General features: G+C 36.9%; 1 protein-coding gene across 9 annotated transcripts in view; it reads left to right on the top strand.

Moving 5' to 3' along the window:
* The window catches only part of foxp1b (forkhead box P1b), a 207,722-nt gene that overhangs the window by 159,515 nt on the left and 34,821 nt on the right, over positions 1-13,386 (top strand). For 7 of the 9 annotated variants that reach the window (XM_089134366.1, XM_089134367.1, XM_089134364.1 and 4 more), the window contains 3 exons: positions 4,487-4,624; positions 6,260-6,352; positions 11,218-11,359. In XM_089134366.1, coding sequence (XP_088990492.1) covers positions 4,487-4,624; positions 6,260-6,352; positions 11,218-11,359 — 373 coding nt within the window. The remainder of the gene's footprint in view (positions 1-4,486; positions 4,625-6,259; positions 6,353-11,217; positions 11,360-13,386) is intronic. The other 2 variants (XM_089134368.1, XM_089134370.1) reach the window with 1 other exon arrangement.

The following is a 13,386-nucleotide window of genomic DNA, read 5'->3' as shown; positions in this document are numbered from 1 at the left end:
TGCCATTTGTTTTGTCTCAGATTCACACTAGTAAGGTTTTCTTCATCTTCTTTTGTTTTCCCCTAAGGCACCTTTATTAAAGCTACTTGAAAGTTCTAATTGAACTAAGGCCTAATCCTGGCTTAATCTAAGTATCACTTGTACAACTTGGCCTGCACTCTAATAAATGCTAGGTTGTTTTAACCCAATTTTGGGTGGAATATGGACAAACCCAGCCATTGGGTTACATTTTTAAATTACATTTTTAACCCAATGGCTGGGTTTGTACATATTTTACCCAAAATTGGGTTAAAACAACCCAGCATTTTTTAGAGTGCAAGTATCAAGTTCACTTATTATTGATTTTTGCACATTGCAGATGTTTGCATGTGTTGGCATGTGAATGTTGAGTGTACAGTGTGTGTAGTTTGGGAAGGGCCTGTGGACAGCAGGCCTGCGCTAGCACATTGCCTACAGTCACATAGCAGCTGTTTGAGTATGTTTCACTTTGTGTGTGTTAATGTGGTACTCTCACACCTGGCCTACCTACACCTCTTTCTAGTGAAATTCATAACCGTCAGCTTTCTCAAGCATGCTCACTTTTCTTTTCTTCTAACAATTCTTTCTCTCTCTTTCTCAGCAAACAAGTTTTGTGCTCTTTAAAACTGTCCACATGACAGCTGAAATATGCGTTCATAAAATTCCTATCTCATTTAACCAGATATGTGCTTTATCTCACAGCGCTTTCATTACGAGATGACTTGAAATATGTATTTGTTCTTTCCTCACCTCTTATCAAGCGATGTGGCCATTTACCGCAATTCATAATAATAATTTCATTCCGCACACTTCCACAATTACGGCCAGAGGAGAAGAGCGAACAGCTCTGAGCTGTAAGCAGTGGTATCCCTCACTCCTCTTAAGTGCTGCTGATATAGTGGCCAGGACGATATTTTTCAGCTGAAGTGCTTCTCTTCTGTGGAAGGCCTGTCTTAAAGAGATTCCAGCTCATTCACCAGCGGATTAAATGCTAGTAGTTACAATGATCAATAGGTTAAGAGGAGGCCCATCCCTCTCTCCACTAATGACCTCAGTGGTAATGGGCAGTAAAATGTGAGCTGTAATAGCCTTTCCGCTAGAGCTGAGGTTTGGTAGAAGTGGACGCACACACACACACACAAACACACACATGCTCATGCTGTAAATGAGGGTGTGAAGCTGGTGTCAGTGTGTCTGTAAGGTGTGGATATAAAGGGTTTAATTGGAACAGGCTGGCATTGTAATTTTTCGTGTCCTGAGAAGTTAGTAAATGTTTTTTACAAAGCGTTTACATTTTACATTTAGATGTTTAAAAGGATTTATTTGGTTGTTGGAACTGAAAAGTACATTTATTTTAAAATTTTGTTTTGTTTCGAGAACAGTTTCACCCTTCACAAAAAAATATAAGAACTTGCATTGGTGACGCTTAACAGTAAGGTATCATTTGTTGACATTAGTTAATTTATTAATTTATATAAACTAACCAATAAGCAATACATTTGCTGCAGTATTTATTAGGGCTGTCAATCGATTAATCGCGATTAATCGCATCCAAAATAAAAGTTTGTGTTTGTATATGTGGGTGCACGGTGTATAATTATTTTATATATATATATATATATATATATATATATAAATTAGGGCTGTCAAATGATTAATCGCATCCAAAATAAAAGTTTGTGTGTACATAATATACGTGGGTGCACTGTGTATAATTATTTTATATATATATATATATATATATATATATATAAATACACACATGATTGTATAAATTTAAGAAATATTTTCATGTATATACTGTATATAGATTTTTATATTATTTATATTATATATAAATATAAATATTTTATATATAAATAATCTTATTTTCTTAAATATACAAGCAGGTGTGTGTGTGTGTGTGTATATATACATATACATATATATATATATATATATATATATATATATATATATATATAATTATACACAGTGCAACGCACCCACATATATTATGTAAACAGTAAACACAAACTTTTATTTTGGATGCGATTAATTGCGATTAATCGTTTGACAGCCCTAATATAAATACACACACACACACATGCTTGTATATATTTAAGAAAAATTTTCATGTATATACTGTGTGTAGATTTATATATAATTTATATTATATATAAATATAAATATTTTATATATAAATAATATTTTTTTCTTAAATTTACATGCATTTGTGTGTATTTATATATATATATATATATATATATATATATATATATATATATAAATTAATTATACACAATGCACCCACATATATTATGTAAACACAAACTTTTATTTTGGATGCGATTAATCGTTTGACAGCCCTAGTATTTATTAATCTTAGTTAATAAAAATACTGCTGTTCATGTTAGTTCAAGTGCATTAACTAATGTTAACAAATACAACCTTAGATTTGAATTATGTTTGTAAATGCTGAAATTCACATGAATAAATTCTGTTTAAGTGTTGTTCTTTGTTAATTGCTATTAACTACAGAGGAAACCTAATTGTGAAGTGTTACCCAAAAATTAAACATTTATGAAAATGTCCAAATAAGCAAATCCATTTTTTTACTGGGTGTAAATGTTTGTTCATGTTTCTTGTTGAAATTTTAAGAGTGATCAAATAAAATAAAATATGAAACATCCAAATTGGCAATTATTAATTGGTAAGGATTTAATAATCAAGTGTAAATGTACAAACGTGCAAATCTGGTGTTGTTTTAGCTCGTATTGTCTCTCACCACACGCCCGTCTGCCTCTCTGACCTTCAGAATAGTTCATCAAAATTAGTGGCGCTGAGAAATAAGGACATGAGGCCATAATGACTGTGAAATGAAGAAATCAAGGGGTGCAGCCTATGCAAATGGTGCGCTAAGCCAAGTGAAAAATGGGCCGCATATTAAGACGTACCAGCCGTGTGTTGCGGTGCCCGCCTGTGTGTTCAACTTTGATTGTAAGCACCACCACATATCCATTTTGGTGATGAGTTTAACAAGTTCAACCCTGTCTGTGTGACATTGCGTTTAAGAAGTTCCTTCAAGGTGTTTGGTTTTTTGTTGTTATATTTAGATTAGTTTGAAATAGGCGGAGGTGATTTGACAGTTAGCCCCTCCCCTCACACACTCATTTACATTCATCAAGACCTGACAAATTCAAACGCGTGTCAGCGATTCTGAATCACAGATGCAATTGGGTAACCTTGGTGAAGGAAGACTGTCGCCCTAATGTCTGGCCAGTCAGGAGTAGATGTGAGACATGCATCTGCGATCTCGCACACACTTGCTAAAACACGCTGGGGATGTGTGTTAACAGTTGCAAATGCCCGCCGCTATCAAGTTCAGCACAGACTTGGTTTGTCACCCAATGTCACAAAGGAGATTTTAATGGCACGGTGTATCAGAGAAAGGCTGACACTGAGACACACACGTGTACTGTATTCACACAGCCTCTTCTCTAATTAAAGACCCCTGTCAACAGCACGAGGACCCTCTCAATGTCATCACACGCCATTTTCTTTTACGCCCATAATATGTGTACCCTTTTTATTCCACTTAGGCTTGTTTGTGTGCCCTTAAATGTGTTGTTTTGATATATTTTTTTAGAGAGGGACTCTACTTCCGAACTAACAAAGAACACATCCTGCTTTGACACAGTTCCATTCGTGTTAATTGATATTCAGCGATTTTAAGTTTACGCACACAACAAAACGGTACACCGTGAGTGTTGTGACCCATTTTAGTGAAGTATCGCAGGGACAAGAAGCTTCACGCTGATGAAGAGGGGGGAAAACAATCATGGGAAAAAAATGAAAATACAAAACGTATTCAAACAGTCACAAGCAAAACATGGACAGCACTCCAGAATAATGGCCAGTGGCCTTGTCTCTGGAGTGGGACGTTTGATGATGGGGGACGCTGTGTGTGTGTGTGTGTGTGTTTGGGTTTTCTCTTTGTATCTGTCGGTCTTCCATCAGTCAGCAGCTTTGGCTCCTCATATCACTGGTTCTGAAAGCTCCTCAGGTGTTTTTTTTTTTTTTTTGTTTTTTTGAGAAACAGATCTTGATCTCTTAGCACATTCTTCTGGTGACAAGCTAAGACATTGACACGTTATTTTCAGCCCGTTCTCATCCTTTAACGTCATATAGAACGCTATATGCAAAAACGGCGCTATACTACGCACATGGCACCCTTTATCATTAATATAACACTCGAACACAAGACGTTATAAATCCTTTAGCGTGAATATGATACGCAGACCCTACCCCACACCTAAACTTAGCCCTCACAGCACGTGTTATATTAACGATAACGGGTGCCATGTGTGTAGTATAGCGCCGTTTTTGCATATAGGTTATTTAGTTTATGTATTTTTTGAGTAAGTTTTATGTGATTATCCAAATGCCATTGTATTCATATGTCCATCTTCTTCCTGTGTTTGTGTAGGTCCCAGTTTCTGTTGCTATGATGACACCACAGGTCATAACTCCTCAGCAGATGCAGCAAATCCTCCAACACCAAGTTCTGAGCCCACAGCAGCTCCAGCTGTTACTGCAACAACAACAAGCACTGATGTTACAGCAGGTATTTGCCCTCGTTCTGTTATAGCGGATATATTCCTTCCGTTTGAATGACTCAAATATTACTCTGGTTTAAACCAACACTATGACATTACAAGAGTTCTAATTAAATTATAAGCCATGAGGATCCTTGCGTCACGATGTGAAGCAGAGTTCAATAAATAATATGAATAAACCATTTGGAATATAATATATTAAGATATAATTTATTATAGTCGTAATCTATTATACGTAAACTGGCAGCAGAAATTGAAGGAGTACTTTTGCTGATAATTTACTCACCCCCATGTCATCCAAGATGTCCATGTCATTCTTTCTTCAGTTGAAAAGAAATTAAGGTTTTTGATGAAAACATTCCAGCATTTTTCTCCATTAAATGCACTTTACTGGGCACCAAACGGTTCAAGGTCCAAAAGACAGTTTCAGTGCAAACTGTTCAAAGGGCTTTAAACGATACCAGACGATGAATAAGGGTCTTATAATCGCTTATCGATCGCTCAAAAAACAAAAAAATTTAAGTTTTATAACGTTTAAGTTTTATGACTCACCTGTTTGAACTCAAAATGAACGAATCTTTTTCAGAGTCCATTCGTTCATTATGTTCTTTGAATGAACCGAATGGCACCGATTGGAAAAAAGAATTGTTCATTTTGGGTTTGAACAGGAGAGTTGGGATGTTGCTGGAATGTTTTCATCAAAAACCTTAATTTCTTTTCGACTGAAGAAAGAATAACATGGACATCTTGGATGACATTGGGGCGAGTAAATTATCAGCAAAAGTTTTCAGAAGTGAACTACTCCTTTAACAACTAATAAATTCCTAAGTGCCCTACAATTAGTTCCTTTCTCTTAATGTATCAAACATACAGTAATTCCTCTTTTTCAACTGGCTTAAAAGGATACTCCACTTTTTTTGGAAATAGGCTCATTTTACAACTTTCCCAGAGTTAAACCGAAGTTTTACCATTTTCGAATCCATTCATCTGATTTTCTGATATTTAGAAGAGTATCAGTAACCAGACAGTTTCTGGTCCCATTGACTTCCATAGTATGAATCAGCTGAATGGTTTCGAAAATGATAAAACTCAACTGTTTAACTCTGATGGAGTTGTAAAATGAGCCTATTTCCAAAAAAAAAAGTATCCCTTTAACTGTTGCTCAGTCTATGTGACAAACCAAGAGGATTAGTCATACATGTAACAGTGAAGCAATAAACACAGTTTGGTAAATCTGTGACATGTGACTCGAAGAATTTTCACACACACTTTAGGTTAGTTCTTCCTGATTCTCTGTAAATTTGACTTTTGAAAGTTGTGAAATGTGAAGGTTGTATATCATGAAGAACAGGATTTTTTATGTGGTATTGAACCAAGAGGAATGTGTAGACAATGTCTCAAATGTTCAAAACTTCTTCCTTATTCCCTTTCATTGCTATTCAAAAAAATATTATTATGCCATACATATGTTAATGTTGAAGATTTGAGGTATTTTACAGTACATTACTCTTTTAATTCTTAGGGTCACAGTAGAGGAAATGATCTCTTTTGTAACATAATACTTCTTCTTCAGGAGAAAATAAATAAAACACAGCAGAAATACAGAAGAGGCGTCTTTAATTTATGACTCTGTGATTTTGCAGCAGCAACTCCAGGAGTTCTACAAGAAACAGCAAGAACAACTCCACCTTCAGCTCATCCAGCAGCAGCATGGCAGCAAACAGCAGAGTAAAGAGGTATGCTGACTGCATTACTTTACACGCAAACACTCAGCCCTGGTGTTCATTACCTGCCCCCAGTGCATCAAGCAGCTGTTTCCCACCAACACAAGTACAAAATCATTCCAGTGCCTTGGTGTCATCTTATTTTTGAGTTGAGTTGACAATGGGAAGAACCCTGTCCTGCTCTTGTGTTTCTGCTCCGCGTCCTAACCAACCGCAACACTATAATCCAATAAGCACTAAAATGTTCTTTAATAATTCATTAATTTGAGTTCTTGTTCTAACCAGTCCAAAGATAAAACATTGATCTATTTGTGTGACGTCGCCCCTGCATTATAATTTCATTAGTCCAAAATAATGCTCTATATCTAAAATATACACTACGGTATATACACTAGTTTTGAAAAAAATTAAAACGTAACAGAACAGTTCAAAAGAACAGCATTTATTTGAAATGAAGAAGTCTTAAATATCGCTCTTGGCAAAAATCGCTCTTTTTTTATTATTTAATTGGCCTAATTTTTGAATGGTAGTGTTTTTTGATTGGCTGTTATTGTGCCGCTTCATATTCCATGTTCAGTGTCTGAGGACAAAAAAAAAATACATGTTAAAGCTGGCCCAGTATTTGTTCTTTGTAGTTTTCCATGCTTATTTTGGCAATAACGTTAAAAAGATAACGCTCTTTCAAGATCGCGAAACCGCTCATCCTAATATTCCTTTCCTTAAAGCAATCGGAAAATAGTTATTTGACAAAATATTTAATAAACAAAACCTTTTTGGACAATTTCAATTATTATTGCGATTCTGCAGAGATCCATTACTAATTACTAGTACGAGTACTAATATGAACCGATTGAAGAGCGCGTGAGGTTTCTCCGGTGACAGAAATACGGCACAGCATAGTTAGTTGTAGTATATCTGAAGGGTTCTACCTCTATCTCTGTCTTCCTTCATTTTAAGGCCGTAACACCAGCTGTGTTCCTGGCTGCTCTAATGACAGCAGGATAAGGCAATGCTCTAGACAAAAGAAGCGATTATTGTGCGGTCAGAAGCAGTTCAAAGACGATCAGAGTTTCACTTCTTAACTTCCCCACAGAGAGCTTCGTTCTGTAACCGGAGAGAGCGTATAAATGAAGGCGAACGTTGTAACACACACACACACGCTTTCACATGCTTACTTCAAAGTCCCCCAGCTCGCTAATTAATGAACTGGGGGCTTCAGTTTGGACAAGTTGTGGTGCGTTGCCTCCATAAATCAATGCGACAGGACTGTTTCTCTTGCCTCTGACAGAAGCTGTCACTCTTTCTCTCTCTCTCTCTATCTCTCTTTCCCTCTCTCTCATGTCAGAAGGACCGATGAGGGGAAGGGGACTCTGGAATGGGAGGGGGGGTTGAAAAAAGGAGGGTGGCACCGTCAAAAGAAGAAACAATTGATCAGCTGAATGGAACGTGACGAACAGGAAGGAAAAACACCATTTTAAAGAGTATTATGTATGATCACAGGAATTTGATGCAGCCCTCGAGAGGCTCTCCTCCGTCTGTGCGTGTTTTTCTCTCTCGCACGCTCCCCCTCCTTCGGCTTTCTCTCGCGCAGCCATCAAAAGATGGAATACGAATTGTTGCAGCGACTCCCCCCACGGGGGTCAGACATTAACCCCCCGCTGCTGCTTTGTGCCTCTTTTATTTAAAAGACAACAAAATTTCATAGGTTTTCAAAGATTTTTAACTTTGGATTGAAGGCGAGGCAATAAAAGGGCCTGCCAGCGTCAGTCTGGATCATGTTGTCATATGCTCTATTCTCGCCTCTCTCGCGTGCCACTCCGTGTTAACCTCCCATTCGCTATGCCAGGCTGGCGTTAGGTTAGCGCTCGTGCGACGAGGAAGATCTCAAGCGGCCGAGGCCATCCTTCAGGGTGACGTACAGATGAAAATAAACACAGTTTATGATACGGTTCAATTTGTTAGCATACTTTAACTGTATTTATTAATCTGAATATTACACTGATAAATGGTGTAAAACTATATACCTTAAGCATCAATATTAATGTTTTTTTTTAATTATAGTCGGCATGAAACGGAAGTTGCAATTTGTCTTTACTTCTATATTGTGGCTTATCCGAGTGAAATCGCTTCTCAAATAAAATAAAATGTAGGAGCGGGACTTGATTTTTCCATTGGGATTTGATGGACAGAAGAGAAGAGAAGAAATGTCTTTGCAAGGGGGGGGGAGAGGAAGTTATTCTGATTAAATATTAAAAGGGGAAATATTTTTTTTTTTAAATGATGTGTTTGGATGAACTGGTTGTCATATTCCATAAAAAATGTCCATTTTGATTTCTTAAAAGACTATTTATTTTATTAATAAAGGTTTTTATGTGCACAATTCACAGTATTAAAAAACATGTTCATTTTCATAGTCTTTCGTAAAATATATGTTTCTCCACCCTTTAATGTGATTTAAAGGTAGATTATATATATTATAAGAACTGATTTATCCATTTAAAAACAGTAATTTACCGTAATCTCAGCATTGCATATTTGTTTATGCTTTTAATTGTCAGGATAATGAAATAAAAGTCAAGGATAATGTGATCAGGACATGACCCAGACCTGACCCTGCTTCTCTGTGGGAGCACCACAGCGCGCATATGTTGTGCTACCGCTGCGCCATAGCTCTGACCACTGACATTAAAGCATTTGTATGTTTAAAGCCTCGTGATCAGGGTTAGAGTGGAGAGCGAGAGAGAGAGAAAAAGAAACAGACCTTTGACAGGCAGATGAGGATGGGTGGACCATGAATGAGAGTGGAAAAAGAGCAAGCACTTTATCAGGCTGTTTCAGATCTGTTCTGGGTCTAAAGGTTGACCTGTCCGCGCCTGTGCTGCGGGACCTTTTTTGTGCGCCTTCTGTTTGGAGAAGTAAACACAAAGCGAAGCATCCTGTGTCTGGGAAGAGGGTGCGGCACACAGCTTGGCAAAGCCACGTTTGCGCTTTAATGTACCAACAAACACGTGCACACACACAAACACATGACCCCCCCTCAGTGTCCGGTTTTTCACCACGGGTCCATCAGAAACCTTCAGAGGAACGTCCCGTGATTATGGCTCATGCTTAGTTGTCGTAATGCATAGAGGAGGTCATAAACAACAGTGTTAGCATTGAAAGGGTTCAATAACCCTGTATCTCCATAACATCGCCCATTAGTTTTGACTGAGGGGTGATTGGGGATGTTAGATAATTTCCTCCCATTTATCGTCCTGACGACGCAGCAGTTTGTTCGCCCAATTCCTCCCTCTCCTTCTGTCTTTCAACACCCTCTTTTCCCTGTTTCCCTTCCACTTTTACTAACTCACTCCCTTCTTCCTCTGAAAATGTCCTCAGTCTTTTGGCACCTTGAATTTCTCTCTATACTCAGTTCCATCTATCCAGATGTGAGGGTGTATATTACTGTAAGACACTGAACACAAACATCCTCACAAAATGATATAAATTGCAATGTCATTCATGATTAAAAAATATCAGTCAATTAAATAAATTGTTAGGCCTAAACATCACATGTAGATAAATGTGTTATCCATTAAAAAACAGTAATTTACTGTAATCTCAGCATTGCATATTATTTTAAGTTAATGCACTAACTTTTACAATGTACAATGCATTAATATATCACACAAAAAATAAATATATTTATAAAAAACTAATGAAAATGAAATAATATTGAGATTAATCAATGATTAGGTTTACATGCAACCAAATAATCTGTTAGTAATCGGATTGGCGGATTAATGGGACCGAAAAGCCTTCAAGTAAACACCTTAATGATCCAAATGAAATTTCGATTAGATTGTAAGGGTGGGTTTATTCCTTTTCTAATCCGTCGATAGGACATGTAAACACTTGATTGGATTGTAAAGAGAAACTAGAAAGCACTGTGCATGTGCAATGTGGAAATGGCATAATGACGTATGACCCATGGAGCGAGCTCTTGTAGTTGTTGAATGTAGGACTGTGAAACGATTAATCACGATTAATCGCATCCAAAATAAAAGTTTGTGTTTACATGATATATGTGTGTTGTGTGTTAAATGTAGTGTCATGAATGACTGTTGTGTCATTCTAAAATTCTCCTAATTAATATGGCAATATTGGAGAATAGCATGTGCAAACAGTGGTGAAACTCTGTATATTCATGCAGTGTGCGAAAAAAAAAAAAAACTCAATTCTGATTTGAAGCTTGTGACATATAAACTCGCTCATCAACCCGATCACTTTATTTAGCATTCTTGGAAACACTACGTTTGGATTAATCAATTAAAAACGTCATGAAATTAAAAATGGGCCCGTTTATTTTATGCATAAATGTTTTAATATCCACAATTCATTTTATTATATTTTTTATAAATGTGCCTCAGAATTAATTGTATACAATGCCATGATAAAATGAATCACAAAATATAAATGTGTAAAATTGGCACATAAACTGCTTAGCTCTCCTCCTATTGGACGGTTGCCCTGTTACTTCACACCCCTGATTTCTCCAAAGGAGACTACGGTTGGCTCCCCTGGCTCTGCACTCTTCTGAATATTAAGGAGCTCCTTTCAGTCACAGGTTGTTTGCGGAGTTATGAATGGCCATAATTAAAATCCTGTGGCTCTTATTAGGAATGATTAACAACATTTCATTATTTGTCACGAGCCTCCCCGACTCCTCGTTAATTAAGAGGGTGCTGGAATATGGGAATGTACCTGTCCGTGCCTGTTTGTGTGTGTTTATCAGCCCTGAGTGAATAAGTATGTTTGTGCACGTGTTGACATAATTGTTTGTGAGAGCGAGGATGATATGTAGACCCCTCATCCTTTCTCCGTCTCTCCCTCGGCAGGTGTCTGCGCAGCAGTTGGCGTTCCAACAGCAGCTGCTCCAGGTTCAGCAGCTCCAGCAGCAGCATCTCCTGAGCCTGCAGAGACAAGGCCTGCTGTCCATTCAGCCCAACCAGACTCTGCCCCTGCACTCCCTCACTCAGGGTAAGAACAAGCACATCTATCACCCCGCAAGGGGATATTCACACTGAGAGCAATGGGAATTGCTGACAAATATCTTACGGAAAGTGCAAGGAAATTATTCACAAAATTACAATGTGGTTTTTCATCAGCCTCCTAGAAAACGGCTTTTCTGTTTCCCTTTTTTTTTTGCTTGTTTGTTTATTTATAGATTGCAACATCTGTGTAAAAAAAATTGAGGATCTGTAGGGTTTTATTTTTGGGATCTATGTATGTATCAATTGTTAATTATCTCTATTATTTTTTGCTAAATGCAGGGTGGGGGCAACAATGGGCAAATATTGGGACAACAAAACATTTTTAAAAGAGTAGCCCTCAAACCGTCTTCACTTTATAGCCCTTAATCCTGTAATTGTGGACAAATTTGGTCACAGAGGACTCAGGTGTGATCCTAATTTTTTTATTTATTATAAATGTTATCACTGTCTTCGATAAAGTTTTGTCTATCCATTTATGGTGTTTTTTTTTATTTTGGGGGTATTTTTTTTAGTTTATTTACTTCAAAAAGTACCATATTTTCTATGTAAATTATGCTTATTTTTATGTGTTTTTTTTTAACTACATTAAAATATCATTCCAATAAGTTCTTAGAGCTAAAACCTAAAGATGAAGTGACTTTGCTGTCACCTGGTGTCTTATTTTGGCTTATTTTAGAATGCTCTAAATTACAGTTTTTCCCATTCATTTCTATGGGTGCCCATTTTTGACCCAAATACAAGATTTAGGAGTTTTTTTTTTCACCCACTTAACATTGTAGAATTGAGTCAAAAAAAATTGTGTTCAGGAGGCAAACTTAGGAAAAGTAGCCAAGTCTTGTACCGCTCAGATCAAGGGAAGTATTTTTTTAAAAATAAATCAAAACTATTTTGCCCACATTTGTCCAGAATACGGTTAGTGTTAACTATGAGAAAATATCTTTATATGTAAATGTGTGAGGAAATACATTTACACACACATGAAGCGGTCTAGGAATAAATAGTTTTGTGCAGGGAAAGGTTTTGCACTTTTGATCATTTTACATAAATTTACTCTGAGATAAAAGGCCTTTATGTTCTCTTTGCATTGTAGCGTCTGTTGCTTTTCTTTTTTACAATGAGAAAATGTGTCCTTGATTTTCACTCTTCCATTGAATACATATATCTCTGATATATGTACATTTACATTTATCTTTGTTTTATCTCTATTGTCTTATGTTGGCTCCTCGTCAGCCCCCAAACATACTAGCTCCATTGTTTTCTAACCTCAACCCACTAAACTAGTCAAAGATTAATCACTTCACAAGCAGTCAGTGAGTCAAAAGGTGTTTTTCCAGGAGGTGTATTGCTTTATTTTCCTTGTCATGTTTACTTAAGGAGCAGCAACAGAATAAAGGCCCCATTCATTTTCCAGTTTTGTTTTGAGTTTTGTTTTCTTTCTTTCTTTCAAAAACTGACTGTACTCTCTCCGGCTAAGACAAACAAGCCCATAACAAGATAAGGCTGTATAAAGGCTGGGGAGGGGGGAACTTGGGTAACACGCAAATACAAACTGTGTTTGTTTAGTCTTGTTATTGTTTGATCAGGGCATAGTCGGAAAGCTGAGCCACTCCACATACCCATGTTGCCCTGGGGCTGGGCGAGGCGATGCTTTACAATGCGAAGCCATAGGCTAGTGTCAAATAGGAGGCCATCTCAATGAACAATTTGAAAGAATTGAAAGAACTGAAAGAACAATTTTTTAAAAAAGAATTGAAAGAACAATTTTATTTATTTAACAAGTGATTGAATGACATCTCGAGCAGTCGCTACCCAGGGAACATTGCAAGCATGTTATGCCCAATTAGAGGGCAGTAATGAAAAACACAGAGAATACATGCTGTCGTTATACACAAGATATTGTTTAGATATATAATACATTTACTAGGCAGTAAAGGGTAGATTATTTACTAGTTTCCTAGAACCTGTCTGTCTAGTATTTATCTGATTGAATAACTGTAATAGCCCATGGCAGAT

The sequence above is a fragment of the Pimephales promelas genome, chromosome 8 (genome assembly GCF_988280905.1).
Source record: "Pimephales promelas chromosome 8, fPimPro1.hap1.1, whole genome shotgun sequence".
Taxonomy (NCBI): domain Eukaryota; kingdom Metazoa; phylum Chordata; class Actinopteri; order Cypriniformes; family Leuciscidae; genus Pimephales; species Pimephales promelas.
This window is presented reverse-complemented; position numbering and strand designations above follow the sequence as displayed.